General features: G+C 33.5%; 1 protein-coding gene, 1 long non-coding RNA gene and 1 pseudogene across 3 annotated transcripts; 2 read left to right on the top strand and 1 right to left on the bottom strand.

Annotated features, from left to right (window-relative positions):
• Positions 1–530: 530 nt before the first annotated feature.
• Positions 531–1,934, top strand: LOC120172264 (expansin-B3-like). 2 transcript variants are annotated; one of them, XM_039179766.1, is made up of 4 exons: positions 596–853; positions 944–1,250; positions 1,336–1,660; positions 1,759–1,934. In XM_039179766.1, the coding sequence occupies exons 1-3, from the start codon at positions 685–687 to the stop codon at positions 1,658–1,660; spliced, it is 801 nt and encodes a 266-aa protein (XP_039035697.1). In that variant the 5' UTR covers positions 596–684; the 3' UTR covers positions 1,759–1,934. The 2 variants fall into 2 exon arrangements, with proteins under 2 accessions (XP_039035701.1, XP_039035697.1); XM_039179770.1 differs by having other exon boundaries at positions 531–853; positions 1,336–1,934.
• Positions 1,935–2,903: 969 nt separating this feature from the next.
• LOC120172279 lies at positions 2,904–3,931 on the bottom strand (annotated as a pseudogene).
• Positions 3,932–8,481: 4,550 nt separating this feature from the next.
• LOC120172288 lies at positions 8,482–8,939 on the top strand. The gene is made up of 2 exons (XR_005520951.1): positions 8,482–8,585; positions 8,674–8,939. It is a non-coding gene; the product is annotated as an uncharacterized LOC120172288 (long non-coding RNA).
• The last annotated feature ends 6,683 nt before the right edge of the window (positions 8,940–15,622 follow it).

The raw sequence follows: 15,622 nt of genomic DNA, 5'->3' as shown, positions 1-15,622 counted from the left end.
CATCGTTCCCCTAACATCAATAGCACCGTAACGACAAACCTTCTTGCACATGGGCCTTTATAGGATAAATTAAAAATAAAAGCAATATTGTTAACGGCAGATTTCCAACGCCCGCAAGGATCACGCGGGATTAACGTCTAACGGTCAGTGGACCCCACTCTCCCCGGTGCCGTATAATGACACCTAATAAATGAATCCAAGAATATGGATCCATATTCATACTTGTAAATAATAAGAAAAATTATTTTATATAATAATAATAATATAAATATCCCTTAATATAAGGATAATCCTTTCATGTATGAGTAGTTAATACTTAATAATTAAGTCTGTAAAATATGAGTATTATTAATCATTAAACATTTGCTATTCTTATTATTAATTCAAAATATTTAAAAATATAATTTACAAACATGATTGCAAATTATGATAAACAAAAATAAAAATCTCATGGAAATGTTGAAATATATACGTACGTTTGTCTATATATACTTATGATAGATGCATGAAGATCTGAGCACTGCCTTCAGTCTTTCAACATCAAAAGCAAATAAAAAACTGTCGGCAAAACTATCTTTAACTAATATTTCTTTCACTCTTCTTTCAACTTCATCTACACCTTTTTTTCCAAAAAAAAATTACCTACACCTTCCGGAACAAGTGGTGGCGCCGCCAGTTAGCACAATGCAGCGCGGCTGTGGGTTCACCGAGGTTGTCACATTGTGTTTCGTCTTGTTGTTGGAGTGTCTAAAGGTGGCTGGTAAGATCTCTACTCCACATAATGTTACCGACCTACATTGGCATCCAGCCACCGCCACTTGGTACGGCAGTCCCAACGGTGATGGAAGCGACGGTAAGATCTGTAAAGGAGATTCTTGCATTTTGTTAAATCCAGTGCTCAATTATTGCCTTAATTATATATATATCTTATTTTTATTCTTAGGCGGAGCATGTGGGTACGGATCGTTAGTCGACGTGAGGCCGCTGAAGGCCAGAGTGGGAGCGGTGAGCCCGGTGCTGTTCAAGAACGGAGAAGGGTGTGGAGCTTGCTACAAAGTTAAGTGCCTAGACAAGAGCATATGCTCAAAGAGGCCGGTGACCATCATTGTAATGGACAGGAGCCCTACGGGGCCTGGCGTCATCGGCCGCACCCACTTCGATCTAAGCGGTGCAGCCTTTGGCCACATGGCTGTACGCGGTCGGAGTGTGCAGCTCAGGAACCGAGGTGTACTCCGAGTCTCGTATAGAAGGTGTGTGCTTTAGTGTTTTCGTTAGTCTTTCAATTATTGTTCTTTAAAATTCTAAATTGAATGATTTGTTGAATTGAAAATTCAGGACCCCGTGTAAATATCCAGGGAAGAGTATTGCATTCCATGTTAATGCTGGTTCAACTGCCTATTGGCTATCTCTTTTGATTGAATTTGAGGATGGAGATGGAGATATTGGGTCAATGCACATAAGGGAAGTAAATTCTAATGAATGGTTAAAGATGGATCATCTATGGGGAGCAAATTGGAACATAAATGGGGGGCCTTTGAAGGGACCATTCTCAGTGAAACTAACAACATTATCAACAAGAAGAACACTGTCTGCAAGGGATGTGATTCCCAGAAATTGGATGCCCAAAGCGACTTACACTTCTCGCCTTAACTTCCTCTGAGTCTTGGCCCGTCACAATAAGGGAACTAAGCTTATGTCTTGTCACATGATGCCAAAAGTATTCCTTGTCCCCCTTTGTATTTAAAAGAAAAAGGTTAGCTGATAATAACACCCAAGGGCTCTTTCTTTTTCTTTTTTCCAAGATAGTTTCCTCTACTTTTGCGTGCCAAGGTCTTGTAGCCCTCTCCAAAGGAGAGACTGCTTTAGTGCGTTGTTAAATGTCATTTATGTTTGGATAATGCAAGTTTCTGCTTCTGTTGGCTTTTAACTTTTAATGTAAATTTGGAGCATTTAAGGTAAAATATTATGTTTAAAATTATTTATATTTTTAATTTTTAAATCAAAATTAATTATATATATTTAAATACATTCGAATCTAAGGGGCTGTTTGTTTACTTTAAAATAATTAAGTGTTGAATGATTCAAATGCTGAATGATTCAGAGGTTCTGTATGAATTAGCTCTGAATGTGACATGTTATTTGATAATGGCTATGAATAATTCAGAATATACTTTTGTGCTGAATCATTCAGCACTGTTTTATTGAATCATTCAGCACTGTTTTATTGAATCAGTCAATACTAAATCATTAAGAGATACAAAACAAACACGTTAAATACTAAACGATTCAATATTCAACACTGAATAATTCCAATAAGAGGCAAACAAACAACTCATAATTCTTCTTATCTATTATTGCTTAATCAACTTAGTAGTATAAAATTGGGTAGGCGGTGGGTGACACTATTCAGTCACATGCAAAGTGTGGTAATGTGGTAGCAAAGTAGATGTGGGGAGTAATGGTGTGAGTTGTGACAAGAGGTCTGTGACCACCACACACGTGGTGGAGATCCCATTGAATCTCACTCAGAATTAAATGCGCAAAGAAAGAAATCTCATTGGGAATTTTTTGTCGATGTGGGTGGGGCCACCTGTTCGTGGATAGGGTAATGAAAAGATTACGTCGAATTCTTCTATTACCATATGGTTCATATATCGAACGAAATTACAGATTTAATTTTTATACTTTAATTCTATTATTTTTTTTTGTAAATTTAATTAAAAAAAATTACCTCAATGAATGTAATACTGAAAAAAAAACGCTTGTTAATAATGTCCTAACAGGTGAAGCATGCACTAGCAACAAGCTTCCTTCCAGATTCAAAATCAAATCAGAAGGCAAGAAATAATTTGTACAGATGATGTTGCAGACTCAAAATCCCATCCAAGGTTTCTCTGTTAGCTCTTATTATCCACTGGGAATAGCTAACTGAAACTCAAAAATAAAAACAAAAAATGGGGAAATTAAGGTTTGGCATCACTTGGAAGCATCAGGATTGGGTTTCACTTCGTTATCAGCCTCAGCCGGAGCTGAAGTCTCTGGTTTTGGTTGTCCAGTGCCACCATTAGCAGCAGCAGCAGTATCCTTCCCTAGTGAAGCGGGTTTATTTTCTCCAGCAGAATCTGCTGCTTTTGAACCTTTCCCATTCTTGGCGTCCTTTCTTTCGTTTTCATCTTTATTTTCCTTTCCGTCTTTGCCATCTTTGGGTGGAGGGATCATATGTGGTAGAAGATTCTGTTTAAGATTAACGAAAATCTGCCTCATTCTCGAAAGATCAGTTGGTTTCCCCGATTTTTGACCATGAATTACCGACACCGAAGGAGTTTTATCGGAGTCTTTCCTTCCTCTCTTCTTCTCGATATTCACCACCTCTCGAGGAATGATCTCGCTTGTACTCATCTGCTTTGGCGATTATCTTATCTCGCATCTCCCTCTCTCTTTTCCCCTTCTCCTCCAGATGAATGACGTTTAAGCTGCACCGGAAGGAATTTTAAAACAATTAATGAAATAAGATATTCCGAAAAGAAGGGAAAACGAAACAAACCGGCGCCATTCGCGTCGCGTGAAGTTTTCCTCTTGCATCTGATCAGGCGGAGGCAACACTGGCCCTTCATAGGCGAAAACACCATCGTCATCAACATCATGACCACGACCACTACCATCCATCGCAGACCCTCCAAAAGAGGTCATGTACTCAGCGTTGGGCGCAGAAAACCCGAACCCATAAACGTCCGGCGAAGGTGGCTCGTTATGATTGTCGATATTATTATCAATGTTGTTATCGTTAGTGACAATATACCCAAGGTTTTGACTGTGACTCCTACTGTGGTTGTGAGCGATGTAAGTAGTAGTATCGGCGGTGAGATCATCGTAAGGGAAAGCTTGTGGAGGAGGGAAAGAGGAGGAACCGTGGGCTCCCTTGTTTGAGACATCGGCGTCGAAAGATCAAGAAGAGGAATTAATGTTTGAGCTGTTTTTGCTTAGAATACATCGTTATATTCGGATCCGAGAGAGGGAAGAGGAAGTTCGTTGGCTTCTCTTATATCATTATATTAACTATTATTATGATTAATTTTTTTCATTAGTTATAATAATAGATACATGACATATATAATAAATAATTATATATTATTAATTATTATAAATGAATTAATTCATGTTGAAATGATTTAATATAATTAATGTCAATTAGACTTCGACAATTGAAGTGCTTATATGATCTGGTATTTGAAATTATGGTAGCATGCTAGATGACATATGTTAAACTCATATTTCATTTGGTGTTAGAAGTCTTGTCCCAATCTTTAAACAATTACTATCTGAAGTAATTAGAGAATCAAACTTTAAATAAGACATATCATAAATATCTTTATGAAAAATACGACGAAGATCAATCAGAGTCGAATCATATATAACTAAGGAGTCATCTTCGTTGTAAACACATTTGGCCATTTAATCTGTCGTTTCATTTATTTATTTGTGATCAATTGAAAGTCTACCAATTAGGAGTGACATTCGATCGAGTCGAGTCACAAAATTTTGAGTTATTTGAGTTGAAGATTCATGTTTTATAATTCGGAGTTGACTTGAAATTTTTTCGAGTTGAGTCGAGCTAAATTTTCAAGTTCTATTTAAATTTAACTGTAAATATTTAAAATATTATGATATCATATGATTCTTATTTAAATGATATATATATATATATATCATACAAAGTAGAAGGACTTGACTCAAACTTCGACTCAAACTTAAAAATCAATCTACTAATTAGTAAAAATTTTGAGTTATTCGAGTTGTATTTTACAACTTGATTTGAACTTTAATTTTTTTCGAGTATAGTCAAGTTTATGAAATTACAACTCGAAGTCAATTTGAATCGAAAAAATTATTTTTTTCAAATCGAGTCAAGTTTTGCTTATTTCCACCACGAACCACGCTCTATTACAAAGATTGATAACATCACTTGAAAATATTAGGGATTTTGGGCCGCAGTTAAGGGTGGATCATTCACCTGAACAAGATCCACTTGGGTTCTGAGCTTGAACCAAAACCCATTAGTCACTCATGACCCCTGCTCTGTCTCCTAAAAGAAACCTATATTCAACCCATTATACGACCTAAACACTTAACTCGAGTTTATGTTTGACCAATTTTAATGACCTATACCACTCCACCAACCTTGTTTCAATCCATCGACGAGTCCCAAGCCCAGCAGTTAGAGGTGTTTAAATGAATCCATTATCGTTAATTGTAATCATTATATTTTATAAGATAATTAATTGAATTTTTAAGATTTAACGGTTTTAGTTAATTGAATCGTTAAATGTACCAATTAACAATTACAGTTATAGATGTGAATTTTGATAATAGTTAATCATTCGGTTAACCATTAATAAATTATATTTTTAAAGAATTGAATTAGAAATAAAATTAAAATGGTTCATTTCTTTTTTTTAGTTATCATGTTTATATTATATAGGAGCACATTAAATCAAACATAGAAGAAAAAATATTTGATTTTAAATTATAAAATATAAATATGTATGTAAGAATCTAAATTGCAACAAACAAAAAAAACTAAATATACATCATAATATATATTATCTATATATATATAGATATATATATATATATATATATTTCTATAAAAATAAAATACATCTACAAATAAATAAGATTTCTATAAATATATATGTTTCTATTATCGTAAATTCTATAAAATTTTGAAACTTTCACGTTGTTGTGTTGTGTTTGAAAAAATATTTAATAAGTTAACCTATAATCGAACTATTATTGATAGTTAACTGTTTTTTAATGTTTAGGTTATGATTAACAAAATTTAATAAATGTTACAATAATTAATCCGACCGTTTAAGTTAAACGATACGATTAACCGACCGTGAACACTCTTACTAACACCAACAGTGGGCAAACGAATAATTTACCTCTTCAGTAGGAACAACATTCGTGACGATCGGATCTACCTCGCACAACAGCTTCGAATGCCTTCAAAAATCAAGGAAGAAAAAGGACATGTTAGGTCATCAAAATAAAAAGAAAAGGGAAAAAATCCGACGAGATTAGAGATTTTGATTTCCAATGATCCGGATTTGATTTGGAGATTTGTGCGATGAAAGTGTTCCTCACATCACATCCGCGGTATTTGTGGTGTACGACAGTTTTAATATACGATTAAAGAAAATTTTTATCGAAAATATTAATATTTATTTAATATTTTCGGTAAAACGTTAACTAAAATATTATTTTTTTACTGGAAATGTTAATTTCGCTAATTAATTTCCGGTCGAACCCAATATTAATATTTTTGATAGAAAAAATAATGTTTTAAGTTGAGCTTTACCGAAATGTTAAATATTTTAGGCAACGCCTAATATTAACATTTCGGTAGGAAAAAAAATATTTTAAATAATGTTTTACCGAAAATATAAATCAAATTAATATTTTTAAAAACGTTTTTACTTAACAATATATTAAGACTGTCGTACCTTACACATCCTGCAATTATAACTTATTTCAGGGAAAATATCATAATTTTAGTCGGTGCAAATAGACTCCCACCCAATAATATCGTCCCACGTCATCCTTTTCCCTTAGACGACAACAACAGTCAAAGTTTTATAGTTTTTGTAAACACTTGGTCGACTAGCAAAAATATATTTTATTAGGTTAAAAATGTAAAATAGAAATTTTATGTCCTCAAATAATATCAAAGGATATAATATATGATACATTTTCATAGCTATATTACCTTATATTAGTATAATCTAAATATATTGAACCTAGTTTATATTTTATATTACCAACTGTTTATTAATGATTAGGTTACAATCATATCTTTTATTAGGTTTTTTTTCACAATATAGTTAACTTAATTTTCTTTCATAGGTAAGTCATTCATCTTTTTTTTTTCTTTTTGTCTTTCTTGATCGGTAGTGACACTAATTTTAATGTTTATTGTCGATTATCGATATTCTTTATTGTCATTTTATTTTCTCTTGTTTTTATTTTCAAAAAGTCTACCTGTATGACACATTTTCCTTTACCTTTATGGCACGTTTTCTTCTACCTTTTGGTACGTTTTTCGACCGTTTAGTTATTTTCACTTATCTTCTCCTAAGAGTTTATTAGACATCGCCACAACTGATTAAGATGGTGCTTATCTATTATATTGCTGATATTCCCTGCTTTGAACCCTCATATTGGTTTTGGATACCCGTTATGCACTCGTTGATATATTTTCACGTCGTTCGAGTATGATTTACGATTTGTCGGAGGTCTTTCATTAGCTTGATCATTTTTTTGGTTCGTTTGCCGATGCGATCATATTTGTTTTGTATCTATCTTTGTTCGAGTTTTCTTGGTTATGTTTTAATCTTTCCTTGTATGGTCCTGTGTGATCTTAAGTTGCTAGTTTTTTTCCAATGATTATAGAAAATTATCCTAATCATGTACTTAATTTACGATTATGATCGTAAATCTATTGTAATTTGGGATATTTACTATTTTTAATAAAATTAGTAATTTCTTTTAAAAAAATTAAAGGTCAAAATTTACATGTAGTCCATTTCAAACCTACAAAGTGCAATGGGCCTTGAACAAACACGAACTGGGTTAGTGTGTTCCACCCATAATTTTAGCCCACTGCTTATGCGCATCGGGGAAGAAATCTGCAAACATTAATGGCAGTCACATTAGATCCTCAGTACCAAATTTATTGGCTGCTATATCATTTATCAAGCATAAAACTAGCATCAAATTACTTCCCAAAACCTTCACAACATTCATTTATTGTTTCATGTTTCGCCGATCAAATTCGGAAAGTCAGTATTCACGCAAAAAGGAACACCTTAGATTTCTCTATTACTGTAAATCATCATCCTTGTCGATATATTATTTAAAAGGAAAACTATGTATTTACTCACCAACCTATCTTTATACTTTTGTTTTGATCATTTAACTGTTTTTTTCTCAAAATCTTATCTAAATTATGTTTTAATTTCGGTTTAGTCACCCACCGTTTAAAATTTAACAATAATGTCGATGTGTATTTTTTTAAAAAAAAATTAAAAAATTATCATGTTAGCAGTTATGTTTATTTTTTAACAATAGGTGAGTAAAATGTAACGTTAGCTAAGGTTTTAGGGAAAAAATGATTAGGTGACCAAAACGTAACCACAAGAATAGGTGGGTGATTAAGTAAAGAGTTTACCCTATCTTAAACTATTATTGCCAGTGCCACCACAGGCTTGAAAACTCATGTAGTCTCCGTGACCAAAATTTCCTCTTCGGTCCTTCCCGTTCCACCCTCTTTCATGTGACTTTTTTGTTCTCTTATGCCAATCCATCTCCCCATACTTTTGCCTGTGATTTGCTTCAATACCCCTTCTCTTTTTAAATATGGCTCCTCCACTTCACCATTTTCCTTCAAATCCATACCCCTTTTTTCAGTTGAAAATAATACAATCGAAAGCCATGAAATCTTCTGTTTGTTGCTGCATTTCTGGCTTTTCTGTTGTGTGTTACTGCTTTCACGTCTGCAAGGCATGCAAGGCGGCCACAGACACGTACGTATATATATATATATATAAAGCCATCTGTGAAACATTTTTTCCTTGTTTCTTATCATGCTAGATTTTGTGCTGTGTGAGACAGATCATGGTAGACCAAACAAAAGAGAAGGGCTGGTGTCGGAACCGAGTTCGTACCGGGAAAGAAGCAGACCGATGTTGAAGAGAAAGAGAGCAGACACACTACAGGTTGCGGGATCAAGATTGCCGGACTGCGCACATGCATGTGGATCATGCACGCCTTGCAGTTTAGTTATAGTGAGCTTTGTATGTGCATCGCAGCAAGAGGCTGAATCTTGTCCTATGGCTTACAAGTGCATGTGCAACAAGAAGACTTACCCGGTTCCATGATATCTTTTCCAGATCATGATCTTTTACTGGATTCTCATTTTGTATTATACTGAGGTTGTCCCGTCTTGCTTTTGTAATGTAGTTTTGACGTCCTTTTTGTAATCGAATAGTTTTGGGATAATGTCACATTTAGTACTTGTGTTTTTATAAAATATTCACCATGGTACATGTATTTTAAATGTCTAATATGATACATGTACCTAGGTAGAACATCTAATATAGTATTTGATCATCATTCCATGCATTATTATAGTGTTTGTGAATTTTAATTGAATGATTTGATACTTAATAACCATTCGGTAATACACAAAATGTAATTCATGTCAAATATTTAATAACTATATATGTTAGCTAATGTGCCACAATAATACAATAATGATAGTTTAGATACTATTGGATATTAAAGTATAAGTATTATATTAGATATTTTAAAAATATAGATATCATATTAAATTTTATATTAAAATATGATTATATACTCTATTCGTCCCACTAAATGTGTTATTTGTTGACTTTTTTTAAAGAAAAAAATTTAAACTTTGATGATTATTTTAAATAATAAGATTTTATAAAATATATATTTAAAAAATACTTGATTTAAGATTTTTAAATATATTTTCATATTTTTATTAATAATAAAATTTAAATAATAATGAGTGAAAGTTAAAAAAAATTAACACAAAAAGTCAATAAGAAACGTATTTAATGGCTCAGAAAAAGATATTTTGTCACAAGACATATACTACATTAAAAGAATTAAATATATTTTTTTATTAAATTACAGATATCAAATATGACCTTTCGCATTATGCTGACGTAAAGAGGATAGAAGAAAAATAAAAATGTCATTTGGTTGCTTTACTATAACACTTATAAGCATCATTAGGAGTTCTGGCTATATTGTTGTTCTATTGCGGAATTAAGTGGATGAATAAAGTGGATGAACAAATTTCTGAGTTGTTCATTTGTTTAAGGGAATATTCCCCCATTTCACATTCAGATACGTTCTAGTACTTAAGCGATTGATTTTATTATCGTTTTTATCATTTTTAAAAATAATGTGTACACTTGCGGAAAATATTAGAAATATTAAAGAATCTAAAGTTAAATTCCACATGGGATAGGTGTCGACAGTAATTTTCGTTTCGTATTTTTATATATTATTGTTATTATAATATTATTATTACAAACAATATTATAAACTCGAAGGCCCAAATACAGAAAAAACCCAGAGCCCATTTGCAGTAGACCCGATCCAGGCACATGAACAGATAATATAATAATTAGGGTTTGTACACAGTTCCAACCACCAATATCCTCAACCATTGGATCTGGAGAGATCCAACGATCCAGATCCAATCTAGCAGAAACTCTAGGGTTCACCAACCATAGAGTTATTCCGGTCGCCGCCTCCAGGTGCTCCAACCAGATGCTGCTATGCCTCTACCAACTTGACGGAAGACTCCAGAAGCCACAAGAGAACCACACAGCTCACTCCCTATGGCGAGTCACCATCGTAGATCCGGTGACTCACCGAATAAACGGTTGTCCGAGGCATTCTGAGGCCTATAAAAAGCCTTGAAAACCTGTAAGAAAGGAGACACGAAGAAAAGAGAGCAACAAAGAGGAAAAACACCAAACATAAACAAAAATGAGGGAGAACTACAGCAACCAACGAACATCAAACCAATCGAAAGGAAAGAAGAAACTTACCGAGGAGCACAAACGTTGCCGGAAAGCATCGTTAATCGAAGGTACAAACTTAGATCTAGGAGGTTTTAGGCTCTTTTAGGAAGAAAGAAGGTCGGATTTGGGACGAGGGAAAGCCGATCTACGATTTGAACTATTTTTATTTCTTCCGGCTACTGATTGGAAAAGTGAGCGGCGGTGGCCGGAATAGTGATCAACTCTCCCTCCGATGAGGGAGTTTAGAGAGAAATGAGAGCTCATCTCTCCTTAGAGAGAGAAGCAAAATTGAGAAAATGAGAAGAATTGGCCATTTTTGGCCAATTTGGGGTATTTATACCCTCCTCAAAACTACGTCGTTTTGGGGAGGGATTATCTGGGTAATTCGAAATGGATAAACTATACCCGTGGTCCCTGTAATTTATAAGCCTAGAATTTTAATCACTAAATTAGATTTTTTTTTATTTTAATTTTGTTTTCTCATTTTACTTTATTTTAGTCTATGTCTGTATACTAACATATATTTAGGGTAAATAGCATATTTAGTACCTGATATTTTAATTATTTAATATTTTAATTTTAAATAATATTTTAGGATTATTTACACTAATAATACCTAGATTTCATGATATTTAGAATTAAGATTTTTAATTTTGATATTTTACAATTTTAATTCTTTAGTTTTAAAATAATAATTTTAAATATTATTTTTAGAATTATTTACTATTATAGTACTTTGCGTATTAAGTATTTATTAATAGTAACCTATAATTTTGATATTTTATTGATTTAATCATTAAATTTATTATGTGTGTTTGGGTTATTTTATTTTATACAATAAATTATAAAATATTTCCTTAACCTATTAAGAATTTATTTTAAATGATTTAATGGTGTAAAATAATACCCTTGATATTTGTTAAAGGGATCATAAATTAAATTAAACTTAGATTTATAAATTTTTACTGCAAAGACATTAATTAATAAAAAAGGTACCAATTTTGGGCGTTGTGGGGGTGTTAATCATTCTCCACACGTAATCGACTCCCGAACTCATTTTCTGGTAAGTAAACCCTTTTTGTGTTATTTTAATAATATTTTTATAAATTTTATTAAAATAACATAGCATTTTTGGTGACCAATCACACCTCGATAAATGATTAGTGGTTACACCTTAAAATTGTGTTGTATCTTATGCTAGAAGAAAAACACTTACTTTTTCGAGACGAGATTTAGAAAACAACGACACTTGTTTTCGCCGGGCAAATACTGTCTCGACAGCTTGGCGACTCCGCTGGGGACCAAACCTTTTTAGAGTCAGGCCACCAGTTTATTAATTAATTGTCTTTGCACTAAAATTAAATTTGTTTTAATTTAGTTTTTTCCCTTAATTATTTTATAACCATTTTTAGTATAAATAGTTGTACTAACTTGTTTGTTAATATTTTCAGGTTTAATTGTGTCTTTAGATTTAAAGAATAAATTTTTGTGTTAGTACATTATTTTTTCTTTCTACTTTTCCTCACACATTGTGCACTGCATTATCATGACATGAGCTAAAACCCATATCTATACCATTTAGCTTAAATGAGAAACTACTCCCTCGTGCGATTTTCACATCTGTATGGAATAGGGGACCATTCCTTGAGCTCACACCTTATGTTCCTCGTGTGGTTTTCACCTCCGTATGGACATAAGGAAGTGTGTTCCTTCAAATTGAACTCAATCTGGAAGTCTGCGATGGGTCAAAATTGATGGTTTGTTAGCCCAAGGGGGCACCAACAAGGACAATTCGATGACCCTTTTTACCTTAGAGCCAAAACCAGCATATAATAAACTTATAAATCAAATCTTGGAAATTCCGTGAAAAGAATACATAAGGAAAAATTCTTTATGAGAATTTGCGGTTAAGCTTACTTCTCTAAACAAGGAAGTGAAAGATCTAAGACCCAATCAAATGGTACTGCAGAACATGGAAAATGTTAGACAAATATGCCCAGAGATGGAAGGATATAATTGTATATACATCTACCCATTGAAAAAAATGAGTCAATTATGTTTTTATACGAATTGGAAACTTGACAATGGTGAATCTAACAAGAAACCACCAAAGAAAATGAATAAGTAAATGAGGTTGGACATTTTACTCGAAGTAAAAGATGTTACTCCAAAAATATCTAAAAAACAAGCTACTATTGATAAAAGGAAAAAGATTGACCTACAGCTGAGAGAAAATGAACCTGTCATCAACGAGCCAGTGACTGAGAAAGATCGATTTGGTTTGGGATATCAACCGACTGTAAGGGAGAAACAGAGGGGCATTAGAAAGAATCAAGAAATGAGGAAGGCAAAGTTAGTTGGAGAAGATATCATCTACTAATGACTTTTCCACCATTGTGCAATACTTTTTGTGTCTGGAGGACATATGTTCCAAGAGGAGCAGTAAAACAAGGGACATATAGTTGAGAATACTTTGAAAGAGCTGAGTATCAATGTCATATCAAATGATCAATATGAAGAAAAGAGATTGAAAGCTCTACCTTTTGCTCTGTAGGCTTATAGAACTTCAGTATGAACGTCGACTGGGGCAACTCCGTTTTCGTTAGCCTATGGGATGAAAGTTTTCCTACCTATTGAGATATATCAAAAGATGATATTATGAACTCATGATAAGAAAGGTCCTTGAAGCATGTGATGCATATTCTGTCTCTATTGGAGAAAAATAAGTGATGTCCAACATTTCACATTCTTAAAAGCAAGTAGCCCGAGAGATCAGAAGGGTTGGATAATAGAACTTGTAAGACTCCCTTGTGATGTTGTCAGCAACCTGTTAAGAAGAAGATGATTACTTCATTCGGAAAATGCACATATCTCAGACATTTCTGTCAAAATGATTGATTAAGTTTGTAACAACATGAAGAGAATCCTTCAAGTTACTTAATTATTGTTTAATAACACCGAAATAAGAACATGCAAGATTAAGAGATTTGGACATGAATAGAGCTGCAAGTACCCACGATGGATGGAGCATTATCAAAGTTGGACCTCGTGAGGATCATGAGATTCTAATCAAACATTGAGAGTGAGCCTTACAAATTAGAATGTTCAGACATTTTGAAGGCTCACATCAACATGAAAATATTAGGGCATTATGAAGGCCTATTTCAGATAAAAATGATCCATGTGGGACATTTTGAAGGCTCACATTAGCATGAAAAGGTTAGGACATTGTGAATGCCCACTTCAACCAAGAAATAGCATGTTGGGACATTTTGAATGCCCATTTCAGATGAGCTATGTGGGGCATCTTTAAGGTTCACATCAATATGTTGAACATGTTAAAGATCTGTATCATTTTTGGGTATTTTTGGAGGCCAATTTCAGTAAGGAATTAAAGTCCAGATATTTTGGAAACCTGGTTCAACCTGAAATAGAAAGTTTGAAGCATTTTGAATTCTCATATCATCAAAAAACAAATGTTGGTACATGCTGAAGGCATGTATCATCTTTCAGAAAGATCATTGATTTGAGAAAATATTTCTAATAAGACAAAAAGGTATGAATAATGAAAATGGTGAAACAATGACAGTGGATGTGACCATATACAAGCATTTTGTCCATCATATAGTTGCATGATCATGATTATTTCACTTATATTGATGCTAGAAAGCCAAAGTATCCCACTTGTATTCCAATTGAGCTTTGTTCTTTGGTGTCCTTATAATCCTATACAAAAGCTCTGAACACTATACAAAGAGCTTCCCTGGTTGAAAAATCTGGGCAGTAGCTATAGGAAAGGATGAATGTGTTGTCAAATGTTCTCTGATATGATGATGACAAGCCAAAGTATCCCATTTGTATTCACACTGAGTTTTGTTATTAAGTATCTTTGTGACATCATACAAAAGCTTTGAAAATGATGCAAAGAGCTTCTCTGGTTGAAAAATCTGGGTAGTAGCCACAAGAAAGAATGAATGTGTTGTCAAATGTTTTATGAAGCAGTAACTATGGTGCTGAACCAATGTTGCAATCATATGGTGTTTCCATTTGTTGACCCAAGATGAAGTTTGTATTCCAAAACATCAAGAAATGTGAAGAATTATTTCCACAGAAAGGGCGCAAAGATTTCCACAACAAGAAATTAGTGGAGCAAACAAAGATTGAACGATGGGTTGTTGCTTAAATGTCTCAACATAATACGATCTGAATGACTTTGTTTAATATCTGACTAGGTGTGAATACATGAAATAAATTAAGAAAAATTCCCTTAGATGTGTTTCAAGATTCAAATCATAACAAATTATGCTTTCCTTTCAAAAATAAGAGCTTTATTGGATTTCTATACAAGTTCAGCAGAGGCAAGAACTTGCTAGGGGTAAGAAGAAATTGATACAACTCTAGACTTGCAAGAGTGCACGTTTATGCAAGCAAAAAAAATGAAGATCGCTTTTGGCAGCTATTCCCCTCACAGTCAATCCTTGACTTCCTCGTGAAGAGAAGTCAACTTTGTTATTCCCTAAAGGAGCCAATACTTGACTTCCTCATGAAGAAAAGTCAACTTTGTTATCCTCGACTCCCCAATAGAGTCAATCTTTGACTTCTTCACGAAAAGAAGTCAACCTTTATTATTTTTGATTTCCTAGTAGAGTCAATTTTTGACTTCCTCGTGAAGAGAAGTCACATATATTATTTCTGATTCCCCAGAGGAGCCAATCTTTGATTTTCTCATAAAGAGAAGTCAATCTTTTTAATTTGATATTCATGAAGCAATGAAGTAAATTAGGTCAGATTTGGTCTTCCTAGCAAAGCAGCGAATCAAATCAACCTTGAGTCTAATCTTCACGGAAGAGTAGTGGAACGAATTCTTCTTATTTCAGATTTGGTCTCTACGGAAGAGTAGTGGAACAAATTCTTCTTATTTCAAATTTAGCCTCCACGTAAGAGTAGTGAAGCAAAGTCATCTTAGCCTCCACGGAAGAGCAGTGAAGCAAATCCAT

Source organism: Hibiscus syriacus, unplaced genomic scaffold, assembly GCF_006381635.1.
Source record: "Hibiscus syriacus cultivar Baekdansim isolate YM2019G1 unplaced genomic scaffold, ASM638163v2 tig00003041_pilon, whole genome shotgun sequence".
In the NCBI taxonomy this organism is placed as follows: domain Eukaryota; kingdom Viridiplantae; phylum Streptophyta; class Magnoliopsida; order Malvales; family Malvaceae; genus Hibiscus; species Hibiscus syriacus.
This window is presented reverse-complemented; position numbering and strand designations above follow the sequence as displayed.

What these genes read in the sequence shown, in the direction of transcription:
- LOC120172264 (XM_039179770.1), top strand. Translation starts at nt 685, where the DNA reads ATGCAGCGCGGCTGTGGGTTCACCGAGGTTGTCACATTGTGTTTCGTC. An exon ending in CAACGGTGATGGAAGCGACG is followed by an intron (nt 854 to 943) that starts GTAAGATCTGTA and finishes TTTTATTCTTAG; the next exon opens with GCGGAGCATGTGGGTACGGA. An exon ending in CTCCGAGTCTCGTATAGAAG is followed by an intron (nt 1,251 to 1,335) that starts GTGTGTGCTTTA and finishes TTGAAAATTCAG; the next exon opens with GACCCCGTGTAAATATCCAG.